This window comes from Alosa pseudoharengus, unplaced genomic scaffold, assembly GCF_046254945.1.
Source record: "Alosa pseudoharengus isolate Yale_2024_CS ecotype anadromous, Long Island Sound unplaced genomic scaffold, YU_APseudo_1.1 YU_APseudo_1.1_scf_7, whole genome shotgun sequence".
Classification (NCBI taxonomy): Eukaryota; Metazoa; Chordata; class Actinopteri; order Clupeiformes; family Clupeidae; genus Alosa; species Alosa pseudoharengus.
The window spans coordinates 11,530,289-11,552,207 of NW_027468859.1; the positions used below are offsets into that span (position 1 = coordinate 11,530,289).

The window sequence follows — 21,919 nt, forward strand, 5'->3', positions numbered from 1 at the left end:
ATCTCGGCTATGCACGCCGGAATTGCGGGAAGGAGTTGTTTCGCTGGCGGGGCTCGGGAGGGTAGGCGTTTTCCGTCGAAAATGTCTCTCGCTGCACCCGTGTCTTATACAGCCATGTTAATCCATAGCCATCCAAGACAATGTTGATGGTTGCATGCATGCATATTACATGTTCACAAACTGGTGTAGTGGTAATGCATGAAATAGCGCGGACATTTTAAATTGACACTCTGGGCTGTATTTTGGGCACCAGGGCATGGCGTAAAACTCATTTTTCACCCGCGGAAAGTTTAATTTGGTATTTTGCACGTTTATTTTTTAAACATTGCGCCCAGGGGTGTGGCAATTAACAACCTAGGGAGGGGCCAGGCGCGTTGTCTAAATATCGCTATCGTACACCACCTAAACCTGGTCAGAAGTCAATGGCGAGTTGTTCATATGCTATTTTAAGAGCGCATGTCAACAGTCATTAGCAGGTGCACGCACCATCCTTCTATCATTCATGAACGCACACCAGCGCACGTCCATGCAAAGCATTACAAATTGCACGATTACAATGGGAAACAAGAATAAAGATATGAGTAGTTATTCACCATCATTTGCAAATTGGTAATGACGGTTAAAAGTGATTAGGGGAGAGGCGAGAGACATGTATGGAGCACAGCTGAAGACGCACTGTCACGAGATATAAGCAACTCCTCTGCAGGATAAATGTTGTTTTATTCAGTCATTTGAGCAATATTAGGGTAAGTGTTGCTTTTTCCAGCCTATGTTTTCGAAGGTAACCCATTGTCAGTCAATAGTGAAAGTAACTGCATATAACTGTCTTCGTTGACTGACACCTTGGTGAAGTTAGTTTCACTTTGCCAATGAGTTCAAATAATAGACGAGTGCAAATGCGTGAAGGCTATGCTAGGTTTTAGTAATGCATGGTTTAAGAATGACTATTTCATACGGTCTCGCAAGCAGCCTCCTTCAAATGCGCCGTTGAATGCCAAAATACCGATGCATTTATTTGACATATCGCGCTTTGCGCCGTTAAAGGGAATGACGGATGTCATTCTCATTGGTTTAAAATGATGTTACGCCCCAAACACACCCATATGACTGATTAAAAAACCTAGGAACACCTTGTTGCGCCATGCGCTCCACGTTTGATAACGAAACCCCTCCCAATGTGAACTGGACATCCTACTAAATTTGAATAGACTTTTGACGAAATTAAGAATGGGTAGAGCATTGAATAGGCTAGCTAAGCTTTTATGCAGTATAATGCAGTCATGTGTATAGTGCAGGGGTCTCAAACACCCGGCCCGCGGGCCAAATCTGGCCCGCGTCCGGCCCAATTCCGGCCCGCGACGTATGTCAAAATAATAATTCAATCCGGCCCTTGAGACTATTTTTAATTGCGACAAACAACGATACTGATTAAAATAGACGATAGTTCCAAGTACTGTGACAAATCTCATTTGTACTCTGCTCCACTATGTGCTAGACATCCAGAGCTTCATTCAAACCCAAAATCGCTGCGCAAAGTTTTCAGGAAATACTTGTATTAGGCTACACGCGAGAAACACAAAGACGTGCATTTGTAATGACGCGGAAGCGATGCAGGTCATAGTGTTGCATAAATTGAAGCAGAAATTAAGCAGAAATAGGCCTACACCAAATGTTGAAAAACGTTTACGTGTGATGAAGTCTTAGGTAAGCTATGTTATTCACCTATTCTAAATCTGAAGAAGAATATCCTTTTGGAGATTATGATCCATCGTCTATTGAATGGAGGTGCGTCTGCGTGTAGCCTACCATGCTTATTTCGACCCTCTGCCCAACATAGCTTGGAGGTTGCAGTGGTAATCGTGATGATAGTGTCCGTAATAGACGTGGTAGTAGCTAGTAGAAATAGGGCTCTAAACTACAAAGTCACCCGCAATATGATGCGAACTTCTGGGTACTCAGATTACCCGCGATAGGAACTGATTTGACCAGAATACTTTATTGTAGGCCTTGTGGTTTAGAAACCATATACATCTTAGGTGTTGGTATACATCTTAGATGTTTTCCTGTTAATTTGTTATGTGGGTAATATGAAAAAAGGAAAGTAAACCTGCTCAAATATGTTCATCCAGTATTTACTGAAAGGTGCATAATTTGAGGTGCTTGCCATCCAGTGGCAAATTAGATGGGTAAATTTACCCCCTTCATAACCTTTTGTTTTACTCAAAGATTTTTACATTTACAGTAGGACTTTATCTCTGACCACTTTCAAGCCATGGCCTTTTGAAATTTTGATATAAAAATCCAATGGTGTTGCTTTCTTATAGTTTGCCAGGTTTAAAAATGTTAAAATATTTTTATTTATAAGCTAAGGTTGCTAGCACAGGTGTCTAAAACTAGATAAAAACACTTGCACTTTCTGTTTGCAGTTTTGTGTGGTATTTGAAAAAAAGAACATTGCATTTTCAGAAATAGCCGGCCCTCCAATCAGATGACGTTGGCAGAATTGGCCCCCAGCTCATTTGAGTTTGAGACCCCTGGTATAGTGTCACGTCATTGACGCCAAAGTAAACCTGACTACTAACAAAGCTCAACATTAGTGTCGGCCAACATGGACGGGATCCTTACCGAGTTAACCACGTCAGAGCCCGTTTACGGAGAGCCGGTTCACTCCCTATTAACTCCATTGTACCTGCAATCTGTTGCAGTTCTGCTAGGGGCGATCACAAATAAGTGCAAAAACAATGGGGGTCTATGGAGCTAGACGGCTTAATGTGTCTCTTTCACCTGGTTGTCATTACAAAAAATAGAAGATTTGATTGTGGTTTCTGCAAGTCCAATATGGATTACAGGTTAAAAGTTGAATGAACGAGCACTTACGTCCTTTTGATTTCTTACAGGTTGAGTCGTTGTTGCCCACAACACTAGCTTTCTGCTAATGAATGACGTCATTGACATGTTTGAAAAGCTTTTTAGAACAAATAAGTGATGCGTCATGAAGAGGAAAAAAGTCGCACTGGACCATACGTTTATTTAGAAATGTATTTTACAAAATCCAAGACCAAGAACAGACATTTAATCTGGAAAGGCAAGTTATTCAACTACACAATAGCCAGGGTTCTCAAGTTTTGAGCTCAGCATGGAGTGAGATTGGGGGGGGGGGGGGGGGCACTCACTCACTCACTTAATGTTTGGCTTGTATGCTAAATCATGTGCTCATTTTAATTGTTGTAAAATGAGTGTAGAATTGAATAAAGTAAGTGCAATATTTACTAAGATGAGTGCACCAATTACTAAAATAAGTGCACGATTTATTAAAACTTGCGCACTATGTAGCAAAAGGTGCGCACACATGGACGGGTTATCAGCCAGTGGGCCCCTAGGCACAGATGTGAAAAGGGCCCCCCTGGCCACTTCAAAAGGTTGGTAACTCAGCTTAGTTAGGGTGGTCTGGGGGCATGCTCTCCCAGAATAATAATAAAGAAAATAACGACTTCTGGCAAGAGTTTTTGGAAAGAAGTATTAACCCTTTGAGACCTTGAATTTGTCATTGTAATCTATACATCCTATATCTTGTTTTTGTTTATTTTTCAGGACAGTCTGGGATTTGGAGCCGTGGTTATCAACTCTCTGCTAACCCCATAGAACGCCCATTCATTTGGGATTTTTTAAAATAACTTCATATAACATATAAAGTGCCGACATTGTAGCTTCTGTATTATTTACAGCGAAGCTAGCGAAGCGGTCATATAGGGATTGTCAAAGTTTTTTTTTTTTCCCGTCATCTACTTCCTGAATTTTTGGTCAACGATACCCGGGACACCGAACCACCGGGGCACATGAAATTTGGTGGGTATGTAGCCCCACTAAACTTTTACGGAAAAATTTCGTTTCGTCCCCGGGGTCCACTCCCCCCCCGTGCTGGGCCCCCCGAACAGCAAAAAAAGCAGTTTTTCCTAAATAACTACCTGAACCGTGGCACCGAGGATGAAGAATCTTTTATGGTATGTTGGTCTCAAGGGCCCACATCAATCTGGCCCATAATCACTCATTTGTGATTTGCACCCCCCCAGTAAAAAATGAAAATGCAATATTATTCTGCTTTAATCGCCCCTATCTTCAGTTAAGATGTTCAGAACTGCACCAAATTTTATGTGTATGATTGACCTGGCATTCTCTGGGGGTATGCCACGTTTCGTAGAATTTCATCCATGTGGGGGTCTTTAAAAAATTAGATTATGTGTACATTTAGTGACTGTACACTCATTGGCCTGTAGATGGCGGTGCACACATATACACATGCACACACACACAGGCACCCACATACTATCGGTATTAGAACGGCCGATACATAATTACAAATTCAGTAGGATTAAAAGAAAGCCAAAATAAATATTCATCATGGCTGCATTTCCAGTATTGGCGATAAGTAGTCGTTTGTCCACTAGATGGCGCATCGTTGCAGTGAGACGTAATTTTGTTGGAAGTTAAACGTGGGTTGGAATAACAATGGACGCTTCCTACAAGGACTGTAGTTTACCGCAGAGAACGTCTAATAAGGATAGGATGATGTTCACATGAAATGTAATTCCCATTTCTTCTTGACGCCGAAATAAATCTGAGGATGTTTATCGGACATGCTTGGTTTTTACTGCAGGTACGTTAATCTTATAATATCAATAAGGACCTAGGTAATGTTACCGTCAGCGTTGGTTGAGTGATGGAGGCCAATTTGATTGATTGCATTTGTAGAAAACTATAAATGCGGTTATACCAAGCAAATTGATAGCAGCACTGTAATTGTATCTTTCGACTGTCATTTGTTGCACGTGCTACAAAAATCATTCTGTGCAATGGAAGATTTACCAACGTTACACCGGTCTGATACAGTTTTGCCTATACATGCGTGAGACTGAGACGCCTGTTTATTTTGTTTTAAGTGCGTGCAGGGTGTGAGAGGGGAATCGATGTGCTTTGATTCCAGCTTGGTAGTTGTAGTCTGTGAAATTAAAAAGCGTGTGTGTGTGAAGTATCCAAACAATGACACCTTCATTTCATTATGGCTGCTTTAGCAACACACCTTAAGCTACTGTGTAGGCTAGTGGGTCCCATTTAGAAGTGGCTACTTCATTCGCGCTTTCCTTGACTCATGGAGCTGCGTGAATTTTATTACAACTTTTCGCCACGATATGGCAATTTAAGTCCGCTTGATACTGTAAGGCGTAAGCCATTGGTTTCCAAAGGAGATTTTATTTGTGTCGCCAGCATAGCCTATTGACAATTTATGTTGTAAATAGGCCTACCTTATAAGCCTACCTAGCTTAGGGAAGCTAACAGCTTTCTATTAGGATCTAGTTTGTTAGTTACAGTTTTGTCATAACTCCCTGATGCATTTTTGCATTTAGAATAGCCAGAGCGTGAACAATATCGGGTGCCTATGGACTAGGCTTGGTGAACCCAGCCTGATCTGCCCGCTATTTATTTTTTGATTTCTTAAAAGATTGAGCTTGGTCTGGTGAAAGCCAGACTAGCCATGGACCTCAGTTACACAATGCAAGGGAACATGAATCAGCCTATAATAGAAAATGTCCAATATGTCTTCATCAGCTGCTTCTACCACATCGGATTTTTTAGACGAAAGACCCAAACAGAAAAAATCCAACTTAAAAAGAAGAAAACAAGGAGAGGCAGAAAACAGTCGAGGACAAAGACAACAACAATGGATTCTCAGGGACCGGAACAAGAGCAGACGGTAATCAATCTATCAAAAACTTCTCTAGACTCTGACTGTGTTAGTGTGTTGTCTAAGGGACTTTCTTTCTCTCCCACTTACTATACAAATGAGTTCAATACCAAGGTGGATCTATTTAGATTCTACCGCAGTCTTCATCTCAAAGTTTGGTATCACCAATACAATCAGATAAATGAGAACACAGCCAAAAGATCTCCCTTTAGACCGAAATCATACTTTATGCCTCCAGTTTCAAATGTGACGTTGACTGCTTTTACAAAAAAGGTGGACTTCGACATTGAGAGACTGTTCCAATCATCAAACCAAAAAATCAGAGAAAATCTGACCAAAACTCAAAAGCTGGCCATAGATTACTTGGCAAAGAATGAATCCATAATTATCAAACCAGCAGACAAAGGGGGAGCTGTCGTGATATTGGACAAGGACAAATATGTTGAAGAAGCCTTACGTCAATTGAACAATCAAGACTATTATCAACGGCTGTTATCCAATCCAATTGACAACACAAAAGAGAGCTTGAAAGAACTGTTGCTCACAGCTAAGGACATTGGGTGGATTTCAAAACAGGAACATAGTTTCCTTTTATGCCAACATCCGAGAATACCCACCTTCTATATGCTCCCTAAGGTTTATAAGTCCCTTGTATCTCCTCCTGGCAGACCTATCATATCGTCCAATGGATCTCTTACTGAGCCAGCCTCGCAATTCATAGACTTTCACATTAAGCCGCTGGCTCAACAGCTTCCTTCCTTCATACAAGATACTACTCATGTGTTGAAGGTTTTAAGTGATTTGAATGTTCCAGACAACTGTTTTTTAGTCACGTTAGATGTGGAGTCTCTTTACACTAATATTGCTCATGACGATGGACTGAAAGCCCTACAGCATTTTCTGAAGAATAGGCCTACAGACTCTTTGCCTCCCTCTGAATTTATTATCCAGCTCACCGAATGGACATTAAAAAACAATGTTTTCCTTTTCCAAGACCTTTTGTACATTCAGGTTCGGGGTACAGCAATGGGTGCGTGCTTTGCCCCTAACTATGCTAACCTGTTTTTAGGTTTATGGGAGAGGGATTTTGTCTATTCAAACGAATACAGTGACAAGATAAAATGGTGGGGGAGATATATTGATGATATTTTTTTGATATGGGGTGGTTCTTATGAAGAACTGTTGTTGTTTTATGATCATCTGAACAACAATAACAGGAATGTAAAATTGTGTATGGAATATTCCAAAACTACTATCAATTTTTTAGATCTAACCATTTCTAGTGGTAATGATGGTAAGCTCCATACTACTGTATATCGTAAAACTACAGATAGGAACACCACGTTGAAAGCGGATAGCTTCCATCCAAATTGGCTTAAAAATAATATACCTTTTGGCCAGTTCCAATGTCTTAGACGAATTTGTGATACTGATAATGAATATGAAGTGCAAGCAAAGATAATGTCTAACCGATTTTCACAAAGGGGCTACCACACAGAAACTATACAAAATGCCTATAGGAAAGCTCAGTCCATTCCTAGATCAGAGCTACTCCAGAAAAAGAAAAGGCGGTCCTCTGAAGAAAAAAAACAGGCTTATTTTGTTACAAAATACAGCTCTTTAGCTAATCCTATAAAAAAGATAATACACTTAAATTGGAATCTCATCGAGAGTGACCTGGTACTCAGAGAAGTGTTTTCTGCACCACCAATAATTAGCTTTAGGAGGGCTCCCACACTACGTGATAGGCTAGTACCAAGTCATCTCCCTGCTAAAAAACAGGTTACTTGGCTTCATAGACAGTTAAAAGGTACCTACAGATGTGGATCTTGCAATCATTGTTCCAATATTAAAGAATGCAAACAATTCTGTGATTTCAAGACAAACAAGACGCATAATATAAAAACATTCATTAATTGCAATACTACGTTTGTGGTATATAGGCTATCATGCAAATGTGGATGCTTTTACATTGGTCGAACCAAGAGACGCCTTAAAGACAGAGTATGTGAGCACAAAAACGCCATTAGAAAAGCTATTCGGATTACCCTATGGCAAAACACTTCCAAAATGTGCACAAAAGCTATTCGGATTACCCTATGGCAAAACACTTCCAAAATGTGCACAACTGCAATCCAGAAGGCCTTATGGTAGAGGGTTTAGAAACTATTAAAAAGAACATTCGGGGTGGTGACCGATTAAAATTACTTTTACAAAGAGAAACATTCTACATATACAATCTACAGGCCACAGTTTACCCTGGGTTGAATGAAGAAATAGATTTCAGTCCTTTTTTGTGATCATCTTTTCTCTGTATGTATTTACTTAGGCTTAACTGGTAATAATCTTTCATTATACCTTGTACTCTCTCTGGAGGCTTATATTCACGATGTATAGCCACCTAGTGGATTATTTTTGTCTTCATTTTTTTGTCTTTTTTGTATGTGAACATCTATAGCCAGCCACCTAGTGGACTGTTCTGGCATGTTTCATGTGGTAATTCACCATATCACTCAGGTGTTTCCAATTAGCCTACAAAAGGGGAAATTGTTTGTCTGTGAAGCACACCCTGAAGAAGGCTGCTTGTGCCGCTACGCGTGGGTTGCTTCTCCTTATGTTTTTAAACGTTCTATGATGAATTAGCCAGTTAAATAAAGCTTTTTATATTTTTTTGAAGAAGAGTGCCTTGGACCCCCTTTTTTTCTATTTACTATTGGATTCCCGAACCCAAAGAGCACCTTCAAATTTCTGATTGGAACTTCCTGAGCACCCTGGACTTTTTTTGCCTTTTCATGAATCAGCCTATATTTGCACGAACAATAACGGACAACAGCTCTTCAACTTTGGCCCGTTAAAATGTGTATGAACAGTCTAGCGACGCATTTCATCAAGGCCCATTTGGACATGTCAGTTATTTGCACCACTAGATGTAAAACAGCATTTCGTTTCAGACTACTGTTACTTAATTTGTGCATTAACAATAACGTTTCAGACTACTGTTACTTAATTTGTGCATTGACAATAAAGTATTACATGAACTAAAGATGACTAAAATCTTAGAAGAAGAAACATTCACAAAAAAATCCATCCATCCAAAAATGACCTTTGTTTTTGATAGCTGTTGAAAACGGCATGGAACTGACAGAGATGTTTTTGTAAATAAATAAATAAATAACATTATGCTGATACCTTTTGCTTTTCCCAAATACAATGTAGCCTACAGGTGTAAGTGACCTTTCATCAATCCAGTTGCAATGGATGAACTGTGATGAACTGCCCTACTTGTGATTGTTTAGAGATTTTAAAGGTTTTATAACAATGCTACATCTTCTTTGGCTATTCTACAATCTATTCACCTTTTCAGCACCAGTAGGCTACTTTCTGTGCAGCCGCACACACACACTCAGGCATGCCAAACAAGCATACACAAAAGTTTCAAGAGTGGGGGATGGAGTAAAATATGGAGACAAATTGAAGTGTAATTTATTTTCGCGGAACGGATGTACAGGACTGAGCGGCGGTCATATTTTGTACAGCTATGCGGTACATCTAGTTTCAGAGGTTTTCGATGGATTGGCTGTAGGTCGGGAGAGTAGAAAGACGATTAGGCTAAAACTTTTTTGTTTTGTTTTACCATGATTGTGTTTGAAGATGATCATGTCTGGTAGTTTCAACATTAACACGACTTGATATCACAATAACTAGATGTACCGCAGAGCGGTACAAAATATGACCACCGCCCAGTCCAGCATATTTTTTCCACAAAAATAAATCACACTGAAAGGCATTTATGATTCTAACTGTCTCACAAAATTGCATTATTTACACTAAATTCTCACTGGTATCTGCTAGACAACAAGTACCAAAACATGATTAGTTCATAGATTTGACATATAAAATTCATTTTATACAACGCCACCCCCATCTTGCCCGTTCATAATTCTGAGAAATTCTTGAATTGTGTGCATGTGTGCGTGTACATGTTTATGTGTGTGTGTGTGTGTGTGGTCGATTGTGTGTGTGCCTGCGTATGACCCTGTGCATGCATGCGTACATATGTCTACTGTGTGAGTATGTGTCATACGTATGATTACTGTGAATGTATGTGTGTGTGTGTATATCTGTTTATGTGCATGTGTGCATATGGAATAGGTTAACATGACCCCTGGAGGCAAACATATGGAAAACATTTGTCATCCTAGGCCCTACGGTTCTCAAGATATTCACAGAAAACTCTGTTGGTGTACGGTCACTAAATGTACACATAAATTATTTTATTGTAAGGCCCCCCATGAACGAAAGTTCACGAAACTTGACATGCATTCGGAGGGTGTCATAATGATCCTACACTTTCAATTTCGTGCAGTTTTGACCATGTCAGCACGAGATATTGTGATGAAAACACCAACATTTTTGCTTTTTAATTTTTAACTAGGTGGCGCTATACATGAAATAAGTGGTAATGGGATGGGTTGACATGGCCCCTTAAGACCAACATACAAACAAAAGGTGGTCCTCCTAAGGCCCTACGGTTCTCGAGATATTCACAGAAAACTGTCTCCGGCCACCTATAGGCCAGTTGGTGTATAGTAACATAAATTAATTTATTGTGTGGCCCCCCATGAACGGAATTCCACGAAACTTGGCGTGCATTCAGAGGGTGTCATAATGATCCTACACTTCCAATTTCATGCAGTTTTGACTATGTTAGGTCACAGATACCTGCGATTACAACACCTCATTTTTACTTTTTTGTGTTTAACTAGGTATACATGAAATGAGTGGTTATGGAATGGGTTGACATGGCCGCTTGAGATCAACATACAAAAAAATGGTCCTCCTAAATCCTACGGTTCTCGAGATATTCACAGAAAACTGTCTGCCCTACCCTCCTTTCGGGGGGTCCAGTCCAGCGGGGGGGCTACAGATTAAAAAAAAAATCTATTTTTTGTTATATCTTGTTAACACAAAATAGGGGCTACGGGTTCACCAATCCGGGGTCATCCCTATGTTCCCCAGGCCCTATGTTCCCCGCTCGGGGTTATGGTTAGGGTTTTAACTAAGGGTCCTATCTTACCCGGTCCCATACAAAGTGGGGAACATAGGACCCAGGGAACATAGGTACGCTCCCCACAAATCCTTGTTACAGATACACAAATCCTATCCTGTGAGTCACAACTTTCAAGAGTAATGCACAGGACACTTTTGCTCCAATCGTTGCAGAGCAGTTGGTGCGAAACACATTTGCACATCCGTGTTTCATAATCTGAGAACATTTGTAAACCCAAATGTGAAGTTGTACATATTTTTTTTATATCTTGTTAACACAAAATAGGGGCTACAGGTTCACAAATCCTTGTTACAGGTACACAAATCCGAAGTTGTGCATCTGTGAAATAATTTCTCATTAATAAAATTCTACAGATCGCTTTGATTTTCTTGCACGACTACAAGTCAATTGATACAAGTGCTCGAATCTGCTTCTACGAGTGACGGATACTTTTGCACCTCGGTAGGTGATATAATTGGAGCAAAAAGATTTGTATGTGTGCACGTCGAGCGAATCGATCGAGAAAACAAGGCGGCCGGATCTGGATCCTGGATCGCGCTCAGACTAGCATTGCCTGCTCATAAAATAAGTAACCTCAGCTTGTTTCCTTATCAATGAAGGACGCACGATTTATTCTTTGCACAAAGTGAGGAAAAAAATATTTGTTGTGGTGTGCGGTGTTTTACGACCTTATTGTAGCGCCAAGGCTATTTGCCCCCGTGTTGGACTCTCCCCTGTGTGTCTTCTGGCCGCTAAAGGGTACACTTGCCATTACACTTCAGTCCAGCAGATGGTGGTGGTAATGCACTCCGTGTGCAAACTGCCAAAAAAAAGCTCACCGAAAAAGAAGGGTTCACTGGCCTGTTCTTCTTCAGTGAGTTTTTTTTGGCAGTTTGCAAACGGAGTGCATTACCACCACCATCTGCTGGACTTGCAAGGTGTAATGGCAAGTGTACCCTTTAGCCTCATTCTGGCCGCCGGGTGAATAAGGCGAATTATGCAGATACCTTGACATCCCTAGTATCTCTGCGTGAGAAATGCAAAGTGTGGCGTGTGAGCGTGTAAACTTGTTGAATTAGGTGTGTCCAGGGTGCGATTTGTGTAAAAACCAGAGGGGGGGATGATTTTGATTTTGATGCATTAAACATTGTTTGCTGGTAACCAGCCACAAATAGCCTACAGATTCTTACGTGCGTACATTCTCTATTCTCTCCAAAATGTGCCCGTTCTATAGGCTGGCCAAGTGCGTAATTCTGCGGCATAAAGCAGATGTATTTGTTTATTGTACAGAAAAATAAAAATAACCTGTCAAGCAGTCAATTGACTACATTGCAGTCAATAAGTAGGGCAAATTACGAAACCAAAACGTGGGTCATAGTTTTCCAAGCCTCTGCTGTAAGGCCAAACCCATGAACAAAGACGCATTGATATCTGCAATAGTTTTTTTTTGGCGAAACAAGCTAACAGCGGAACGAGTCATAGCACTGAAGGGAGAGGCAACTGGCATGTGATCTCCCCACGGGCCAATGGATGTACAAGTTTTCTCCTGTGCCTACGATATTTAATCCAGTGTTTTGTCAAGTTGCAAAATGCTATTCGTTTTAACGAATTTTTATGATAGTATGAAGTACTTTTTGTATAGGGTACTATCTTAATTGCTTTATACTCAATACTTGACCAATGGCTATTGCATCTGTCTATTGAAAGTGAGAATGTGGCATGTGATCTACTGTGTAGGCTTCATAAAATAAAATAAACAGATTGCTAATGGCCTACAAGCTGATCTGGGGTGCGTTTCCCGTACAACTACGGAGGTTAGCTTTTTACTAACAGGATGCATCGTTCAACTAACCAACATGTAAGTTACAACTGTTTCCCAAAACTGTCGTACTTACATAGTACTGTACATGTGGACCATGATAGTTTCCAAACTTCAGTAGTCTGGACTAAGGTGGTTAATGACGTTTAGTAGCACGTGAACGGGCACCTGCACACTGTGGCGCTGTGTGCTGTGGCGAATCGGGGTTAAGATTTTGACAACAATATTGACATCGTTGTTTACCTAAGTTTATCTTTTATGCAGATCATATTATCAAAATCAGAATCAGCCTTCTTGGCTTGGTTTGCGTAAACTAACAAGGACCCCCCCCCCCCTCCATGAAAATCAAAGGCTACATATTCTCAGCTGACTCGTCAAAAAGTGCGCACCACCTTATTATTATCTGCAGGTATGTGACTTTTACTTACGTGAACATGGCTGCAAATTGACTTTTAATTTATGTATTTTCTGCCTTGGGCATTTTAAAATATGGATGTATGGTGGTTAGAAGTGTAAATATCAATTAGAAACCTAAATAGATTTATAATTACTAATTTGCAAACAAATAACTGGCGTCAGTGACGTCTACCACAGGTCGAGAGGTGTAGTTGTAACTACACAACTTAACGATAGTGGTTGCGAACGTTTGTTGCTATGGTTTTGGGAAACACTAACGTAGTGTAACGATGCATTGTACTTTGTAAATTCCAAATATGAATGTAATTCTGCGGCATAAAGCAGATGTATTTATTTATTGTACAGAAAAATAAAAATGACATGTCAAGCAGTCAATTGACTACATTGCAGTCAAGAAGTAGGGCAAATTAATTTACGAAACCAAAACGTGGGTCAGTTGTCTAAGCCTCTATAGCGTAGCCTGTTAAAAACGTCGCAAAAGCCTACCCAAGGCTACAGATTAATTCTGAACAGTTATTTCTCTACTGGATCAATTATCACACCACTGTTTTGATTTGCGTAGTTGCGTTAACCCAACACTGACAATAATGTAGACAGCAAATTTCGATTTCCGTTACCACCGTGTAGTCAAGCCTTAAGCCATACCCAAGTAGCCTAAATCGAGGTAAATCGAGCTTTTTCAGAAGGGGCGGCAGGCAGAGTGATGTACAGTGGCAGAGCGACGCACAGTGGCTGAAAGTGGTACTATAGCTTCACGCAGCTTCACGCCTCGTAATGCGCGACTGAAGTGGCCATTTGAAAGCGATGCCCACTGTATCTTCCCTAAAACCTGCTGAAGATCAGAGATAAAGTCAATGGCGGAGGTTACTAACATAAACATGTCATAAACATGTTACATACTGTAATACGATACAGGCTACCTTGTTGTACCTTGTCATGGTCATGGTGGTCAGTGTTCAGGGATACAGCTGAATCATGTGACCATTATCACATGTGGTATCATGTGGTCTAGTGTTATCCAATTGCGTGCAGTGAGATTTTTAAATGCATACTTGTTGCCGCTCCTTGAGTTGGGCCATTACATTGCTCTTTGCCAGACCCTTAATCTTTCTAAACAAAGGACCGTGATTATTTGCAGGCAATACTGAGATGAGTTAGCTCACTTGCTAACATTAGCTGGTTCTTACCTTGGAGCAACGAGACATTCAGCTGCGAATGGGGCCTCCCACACTGCTTAATCCACTCTCAGCATTTGTCAAGCTTGCTGAATTGCTTAATTACAACACACTAGGGACATTAGGCCTCGGACAAACAATAGCACCACCCAGAGGCCAAATGACTCAAACTTCACTAAACTAAGGGCTTGTTTACACGTATCTAGATTTTTTTAAAACTGATATTTTTGTATGCGTTTGTTTTTTAATCGCACTTACACGACATGCGATATATATATATCCATACACACTGGAACGCAACATGATTCCAAAGGCGAATGTTAACGTAGAACCTAGAATGAAGTCTTGCCTACTTGTCTGCGTTGCTCTCCCTCCCTCCCCTCAATTAGCCTAATGGCAGGAGACGAAAGACGCATTGGTTTACCAGTGCTAGTTTATCAGTTTGGCAGAAATGACATGCACAACACAGTAGGCTATGATAGGCCAACAATATACAATATGAGATGGAGATGAGTTGTCAGTTATGTTATATCGTGTTATGGCAAGCATCTATTAAAATGTGCAAAAGCCTACAACATCTCACGGTTCATTTTACACAAATCGGCGTCTGTAACACGCAGGCCAACAGATTGCGCTAGTCAAAGTTCAATCGCATATCCGAGAATAAATTTAGGTAAATTTAAAATGTACAGAAGGCTACGCGTTTTAGGCTGATTGAATCGAAGGGAAATATGGCAAAAAGAAAATCAAAAAGCGACTCATACATACACACTAATAGCCTATAAAACATTAGCTCTCGCCCATGTTCATTTTGTCAAAGTAGGCCTAGCCCTTGGAGGAAAAAAGGTTGGCGACACCTGCTTTATATCAACACCAGCAATTGCCACTTACACCCAAGTCAATAATGAAAACACGGATGCGCTGTTAGATGTTGCACTGCTGGAATGACGGATGTCACTCATTGGTTTAAATACACCCAAAAGACACCCATGACTGGTTAAAAAACGTAAGAACTATAACATGCGATAGGGTCAAAATGCTTAATGACAAAACGCCTACAGGTGTAAAAACATTAGGCTACATTTATTTAGCTATCCACAACGTAAACAGACAATTTTAAATGCCGTGTAGCCTACGCCTACAGACGCCATCCTGCGATCTTACATCCAGGCCTAGGCTAATTCATAATAAGAATATATCTACATTTTAATAAAGACATGTAATAACACTGCCGCAGACATCCCAAGTCTCCCGGAAGTCTCCCATATTGATAGCGGCTCCCTGATGCCCGCAAATTAGATATCCCGGAATCTAGAGTGAGCGAGTAAAAGCGTGCACGCAAGACCGAGACTACAAATCACGTATACATCTGAGTTTAGTGCGCACACAACGGAGAGAGAGAGAGGGAGGGGTGGTGCGCGTGTGCCTGAAGCAAGACGTATCCTGATTGGCATGTTTTGCTAAATAAACCAATCAGTTTTCAATGATGTCGGGCTTTTATGTCTTTTATCCCGAACTAAATTAATCAGTTCAGTGTATCTAGGAACAGGAGCGTCTAGCAGAGTGCCCCAAAAAAATGAACATTTAAGACCCATTTCGCATCAGACTACACAAAAGTGTACTGTAGGCCTACCCTTGTCTCAAAAGAGTAAAAAATAATGATACTGTAGTTGCATGCTGCACTGTTTGTAACAGTGACCTAGTGGCGAGATGAACAAGCGCTGAGGATTCTGGGAGAACTTTGGGGTTGTTATTGTGTGTGTTTGTGCCTGTATTTACTGTTTATGTACCTGTTTTAGCGTAGCGTGATTCCCTTTAAAATTTTACCTTAGCCAGCAGGCTATAGCTCACTAGCAACTAGGCAGTTAAGTGGTAACCACAATTTTTTGGGGGCGACACTGACAAGATACAATGTCCGTCCCTGCAGACTGTTGTCCTAGTGTCCCTGTACCAGCATCACTGTAAGGTCTAAAATTAGCTACACTAGGGAGGGAGATATATGCAGCAACAAACTGCCTTCCCTCTTAGTGAGGGAGAGCTTGCCTCTCTGACCTCCAATAGGCCTACTTCACACTCAGATCTATCACAATAGCAATAGTTTGAAATGGACCTGTAAATGTTATTCTGTCTAAGATTTCTTATTAGTATTATTTCATGAAAACATTTAATTCAGCAAAAATAATCTAATGAATTCGATTGTTGTGAGTAAACTGAACATAACATTGTGCTCCAACAACACAAACCAAGATTTTCAGGTGTCACCTTCTATTGTCCTTTTCTATACCTGTGGAGCTATACTTGTCGTCTTGACCGTCTGTGGAAACCTGCTTGTGATCATCTCCATCTCACACTTCAAGCAGCTCCACACACCAACAAACTTCTTAATTGTTTCTCTCTCAACAGCCGATCTGATTGTTGGCACAGCTGGTGTGCCATTTCTGTTGGTGTTCATGAATCCAGGTTTGCACATTGATACAACCCTTCATTACGTAGCCTTAATATGTTCTGGATATGTTACATTTCTGTCTATTTACAATGTGGCCTTAATTTCCCTGGATCGGTTTTATGCTTTGAGCAACCCATTTCAGTACTCAAAGAAAGTCACAGTCAAAGTAATTTCTATTGTAATTTGCTCAATGTGGTTTATTTCATTTATGTATAACCTGGCTTTTGTTTATTTCGATGTAATAAGCACAGATGAGCTTGGGATCTGGGCAAACATAGACTTCATAGTCTCTTTCCTCTTACCATGTTGTGCCATCATTATTTTGTACATCAAGATATTTGTTATTGCTAGAAAACATGCCATAAGCATTAGGTGCACCAGAGAACAACACATTTCAGGTACTACAAAGTATAGAGAGACTTTTCCTAGAGGACATTCAGAGAGGAAAGCTGCCATGAAACTTGGGATTCTTGTCATTGTGTTTGTCATGTGTTTATTGCCATATTTTATAATTAGTCAGTTAAGTACCATTGTTCCAGCTACAATGGTTGTTCACGTTACAGATGCATCTGTGACTATAGTACAACTGAACTCTGCAATTAATCCAATAATTTATGCTCTCCTCTACCCCTGGTTCAGAAGATGTGCAAAGCTCATCCTCACATTAAGGATTTTCCGTCGTGACTCCTCTCTCAGCAATGTACTTACAAAAACTGGGCCACAGTGACATATCTGAAATATTTAGCTCCTCTCAATGTATGTCGTTTTGATTATATGTAATAATGCACATGAGTAACATTTCAGTAGGCCTAAGGCTGAAGGATATTTATTATCTTTTAATGCATAACAATGGTCAGAGAAAGAGAACATTAGTGAAAGTGATCGCCCCAACCTCAACTGTCAAAAGGCTCTCTGATCTTTACACTCCCAAAGACTTCCATTATTTTTTTTATCATTCATAGAAACTCTCATGCATTGACTATAAAGCACAGCATGTTCTGGCCAACTCGGATTGTATGCCTCTTGTAATCTATAAATAACTATGAATGTTATCTACTTATGTTAAATCTCGAATTGATCCATACAGTAATGGGCAGCCGTCTGATTATAGTACATTCATGTCAATTTTGTGCATAGCAGTGTTTTTGACTGAGGCCCACTTTAATGAAATGCAATTAGGTGAAATTGACACCCTCAGCCTAACCAGCTTTGTCGTGCCAGTCAGGTCTAGTTCCCTGTTCCCACGCCTGTGCCCTTTGGTTCTTTGTCTCTTTTCTCTCCCTCAAGTGCTATCGCATTTACTTCCATTTGGGCTGGTTAATAGAGTTTACAGTTTATTCATTGTATGTTTTAACAGGTTTATTTGGACATGCAAATGTGTTTTGTTTAATTGACATTCAACCTTTTTTATTTTAGTTATTCTAGTGTTATTTACCGTCTTGTTAGGGCCCAAGCACCAGGTGCGAAAGCGCCATTGTTTCTGTAAGTTTTATTATCATTAGGGCCTGAGCACCAGAGGTGAGAAGCCCTATTGTTTGTGGAAGGATTGTTGGGGGCCTATCACCGAAGGTATATAATTAATAAATTAATATATGTGTACATTTAGTGACTGTACGAAATTTAAAGTGTAGGATGGATCATTATGACACCTTCTAAGTGTCAAGTTTGTGCATGCCAAGTTTCATGGAATTTCGTTCACGTGGGGGGGGGGGGGGGGCATACAATAAATTAATATATTTGTACATTCAGTGACTGTACACTACGCACGCATGCACGCACGCACACATAGACACATGCGTACACACACACATAAAGACACACACATAAACACACACACACATAAACACACAAGCACAGACACACATCGGACACACACGCACACACACACACAGTACACATGCACACACACGAATGCACATGCTGTGAGGGGGAAATGACAAAGATGGAATGATGATAGAAATGTTCTTAACCCAGTTTTAATGTCCTTGGTTCTTAATTAACTCAGTGATTTCCTATAATCAATTCAGATCTGTAATCACAAACCGTCCTATGTCAATTTGTACCTGCTTTAAGTAAATGTCTTTATTATTATTATTGTTATTATAATTATTTTATTATTAAGATTTTATGTATTTTTCTCCTCCCTCCTCTATAATGTATATCTTATTATTTATTTATTTTACTTTGTTTTATTTTATTTATAGGCCTAGACCTATACTATTTACATTTTGTTACTTCATTGTTTCTGTTATCTCGGCTTCATTGAAAATGAGGGCTTCCCTCAATGACCCTCCGAGAATAAATAAAGGTTGAATGAATGTATTGACTAAGTCATGTGTGTGTCCAGGGAGGTGTAATAATACAATGATACAATGATATTACGATACGATGCAAGGTATAAATGTGTGTATGAGAAATAACTGATTGTCTCTTTGGTGCACAGACTTTGTCTCTGTATCCTGATTGTAGGATGCATATGATACCTCTCTGCAGAGATTAATAAACTACTAACAAGAAAGACAAAACATACACAACTAAAACCTCTCATACACTGGTGAAACCATTTACTATTGAAACGCTCATATACACTACTGAAAAACATCCTCTCACACACACATACTGTATGAAACCATTCACACACTATGAAAGCCTCACATGCACAAGTGAAACATTTTACATACACTGCTGAAACGCTTTCAAACATAGGCCTACTAGTGAAATGCACTCACATACACATATGAAGCATTCACAAACTATAGTGAAAACCTCACACATACAGTAGGCTACACAACTGAAATGCTCTCACACAAACAAATGAAATATTAGCTTCTCAAATACACAACGAAAAAGCTCTCATTGAAACTAGTGAAACCTTTTACATACACTATTGAAACGCTCTCTCGCACACTAGTGAAATGCATTCATATGATACTGAAAACCTGACACATATACAAATAAAAAGCGCTTATATACACAACTGAAATGTTGTCTCACAAACTGCTGAAAAAAATCGTTTACATAACCCCGGTTCTCTGATAACAGAGTGAGGTATCTCACTATGGGAGACGCCCTCTGGCATGACCGACCACGGAAGCACCAATTACACCACGTCTGTCGCAGACAGACCAATCACAGCTGTGATACGGAGGGCCGCCCTCCATATATATACTACAGTATCAGCAGCTACTCGTCATTCATAGCATGCGCTCTTCCCCGTGCGTGAATGCAAGAAGGGAAGTGTGGTGAGATACCTCACTCTGTTATCAGAGAACCGGGGTTATGTAAATAACCTAACGTTCTCTTTCAAACATTCACTCGGTATCTCACTATGGGAGATATAGCCAACTCCCGGATTGCATGCTCGAGTTCGCAACAGACGTGACATGCCAACTTATAACACACATTGAACACTATTTGAGTTTGGTGTCCAAGTCCGACCAAACGGGCACCAACACTGAGGACTGCGTGAGCCAGTGAGGGCGCAGTAACATCCAGTCTATAAAATCTCATAAACGTATGGGGATTTTCCCAGCAAGCTGCGGCGCAAATATCACGGACTGATATTCCTCTGAACAGCGCCCAGGACGTAGAAATACCCCTTGTAGAATGCGCTCTGAGGCGCACCGGGAGCGGCACGCCCCTCGCCTCGTAAGCCAAACCAATAGCCTCCACCATCCAGTGAGACAAACGCTGGGATGAAATGGGGAGCCCCTGATGTGAAGTAGCCCATGACACGAACAGCTGACTACTTTTCCTAAGTATCTTTGTCCTGTCCACGTAAATGCGTAAGGCACGGCCTGGGCTCAGGCAATGGAGCCTCGCCTCTGAAGAGAAGAGGGGCAGGTGAAACGCGTCCAGGTCAAAAGAATTACACCTATAAGATGATTCAACGACCTTCGGAACGAAATCGGGGTTGGGCTGTAAAGACACTTTTTTGAATGAAGGGCTAAATTGCAAGCAAGAGGGATGCACTGACAGGGCCCGTAATTCACTCACTCGCTTAGCTGACACAAGCGCCAGTAAGAGGACAGTCTTGAGCGTAAGAAGCTTCAACTCGATTCCGTCCATCAGTTCAAAAGGCGGATGAGAGAGCGCCTCCAGGACCTCGGACAGGTCCCAGGACAGGAAAAGACGTTTTGTCGCTGGGAGTAAACGGCGTGCCCCCTTCATAAAGCGACACACCAGAGGGTGTTTGCCCGCCGACGCTTTGTCGAACCCCACATGACAAGCGGAGATGGCTGATAAGTAGACTTTAATCGTGGAGAAGGCCTTACCCTTGTCCAACAATGACTGTAGAAAACACAGCACATTAGCAAAATCGCATTGGAAGGGCACGATTTGTTTGTCATCACACCACTTTTCAAACACATGCCATTTATTATCATATAGGGCGCGTGTGGAGGGTGCTCGAGCGCTTTGAATGGTGGCGATCACATTATCGGGGAGACCAACCGCATTCAAGTTGAACCACTCAGGGGCCAGACCCAAAGAGCTAGCCGGTCGGGCTAGGGATGAAATATTTGACCTCGCGCTTGGGAGAGAAGGTCCCGGCGCAGAGGAAGCTGCCACGGCTCTCCGTAGGAGTTGCGTTATCTCTGATAGCCACATCCTCCCTGGCCAAAGGAGGGCTATGAGAAGCAGTTACAGGCCGTGCTCTCTTACCCTGGCGAGCGTGGGTGAGATGAGACTCATCGGTGGAAACGCGTAAAGCAGCACGTTTGGCCACGGGTGAGCCAGAGCGTCCACACCCAAGGGAGCATCTGTGTCTGTTAGAGAGAAGTAGAGGGGACAGTGCGCGTTTTCGTGCGAGGCAAAGAGATCTACGGCAGCTTTGCCGAACCTCTCCTAAATCATCTCGACCACCTGAGTGTGAAGCATCCACTCTCCGTAGAGGGGATTACCTCTGGAGAGGAGATCTGCCCCCCTGTTTAGGACTCCCAGAATGAGTGTGGCGCGTATCGAGGCGAGATGCGTGCTGCACCACAACACAAGTCCGCGCGCTAGCCTGTGAAGCTGGAGAGAGCGCGTCCCACCCTGTCTGTTGATGTAAGCTACCACGGTCGTGTTGTCCGACCTGATTTGAACATGACAGTTGTGGATGAAGGGGAGGAAGTGTTTCAACGCCAAAATCATCGCTAATAGCTCCAGGGCGTTTATGTGGTGGCTGCGGAGGTGCAGAGGCCAGATGCCGTTAACTGTTCTGCCTTTGTACACCGCTCCCCAGCCTATCAGGGACGCGTCTGTTGTTATTACCTTCCTCAGAGAAACCATA

General features: G+C 41.3%; 1 protein-coding gene and 1 pseudogene across 1 annotated transcript; one reads left to right on the forward strand and one right to left on the reverse strand.

Moving 5' to 3' along the window:
* The first annotated feature begins 9 nt into the window (after positions 1-9).
* LOC143110330 (trace amine-associated receptor 8b-like) lies at positions 10-19,110 on the forward strand. The gene is made up of 4 exons (XM_076273207.1): positions 10-61; positions 16,494-16,661; positions 17,046-17,162; positions 19,091-19,110. Exons 1-4 carry the CDS (start codon positions 10-12, stop codon positions 19,108-19,110), a joined length of 357 nt encoding a protein of 118 aa, XP_076129322.1.
* Positions 19,111-19,568: 458 nt separating this feature from the next.
* On the reverse strand, positions 19,569-21,918 carry LOC143110331 (uncharacterized; annotated as a pseudogene).
* Between the last annotated feature and the right edge of the window lies 1 nt (position 21,919).

Coding starts and splice junctions, on each gene's coding strand:
- LOC143110330 (XM_076273207.1), top strand. CDS start 10: ATGCACGCCGGAATTGCGGGAAGGAGTTGTTTCGCTGGCGGGGCTCGG. Junction 62..16,493: donor CGCTGGCGGGGCTCGGGAGG/GTAGGCGTTTTC, acceptor ATACCTGTGGAG/CTATACTTGTCGTCTTGACC. Junction 17,163..19,090: donor ATTGCCATATTTTATAATTA/GTCAGTTAAGTA, acceptor TTTGGTGCACAG/ACTTTGTCTCTGTATCCTGA.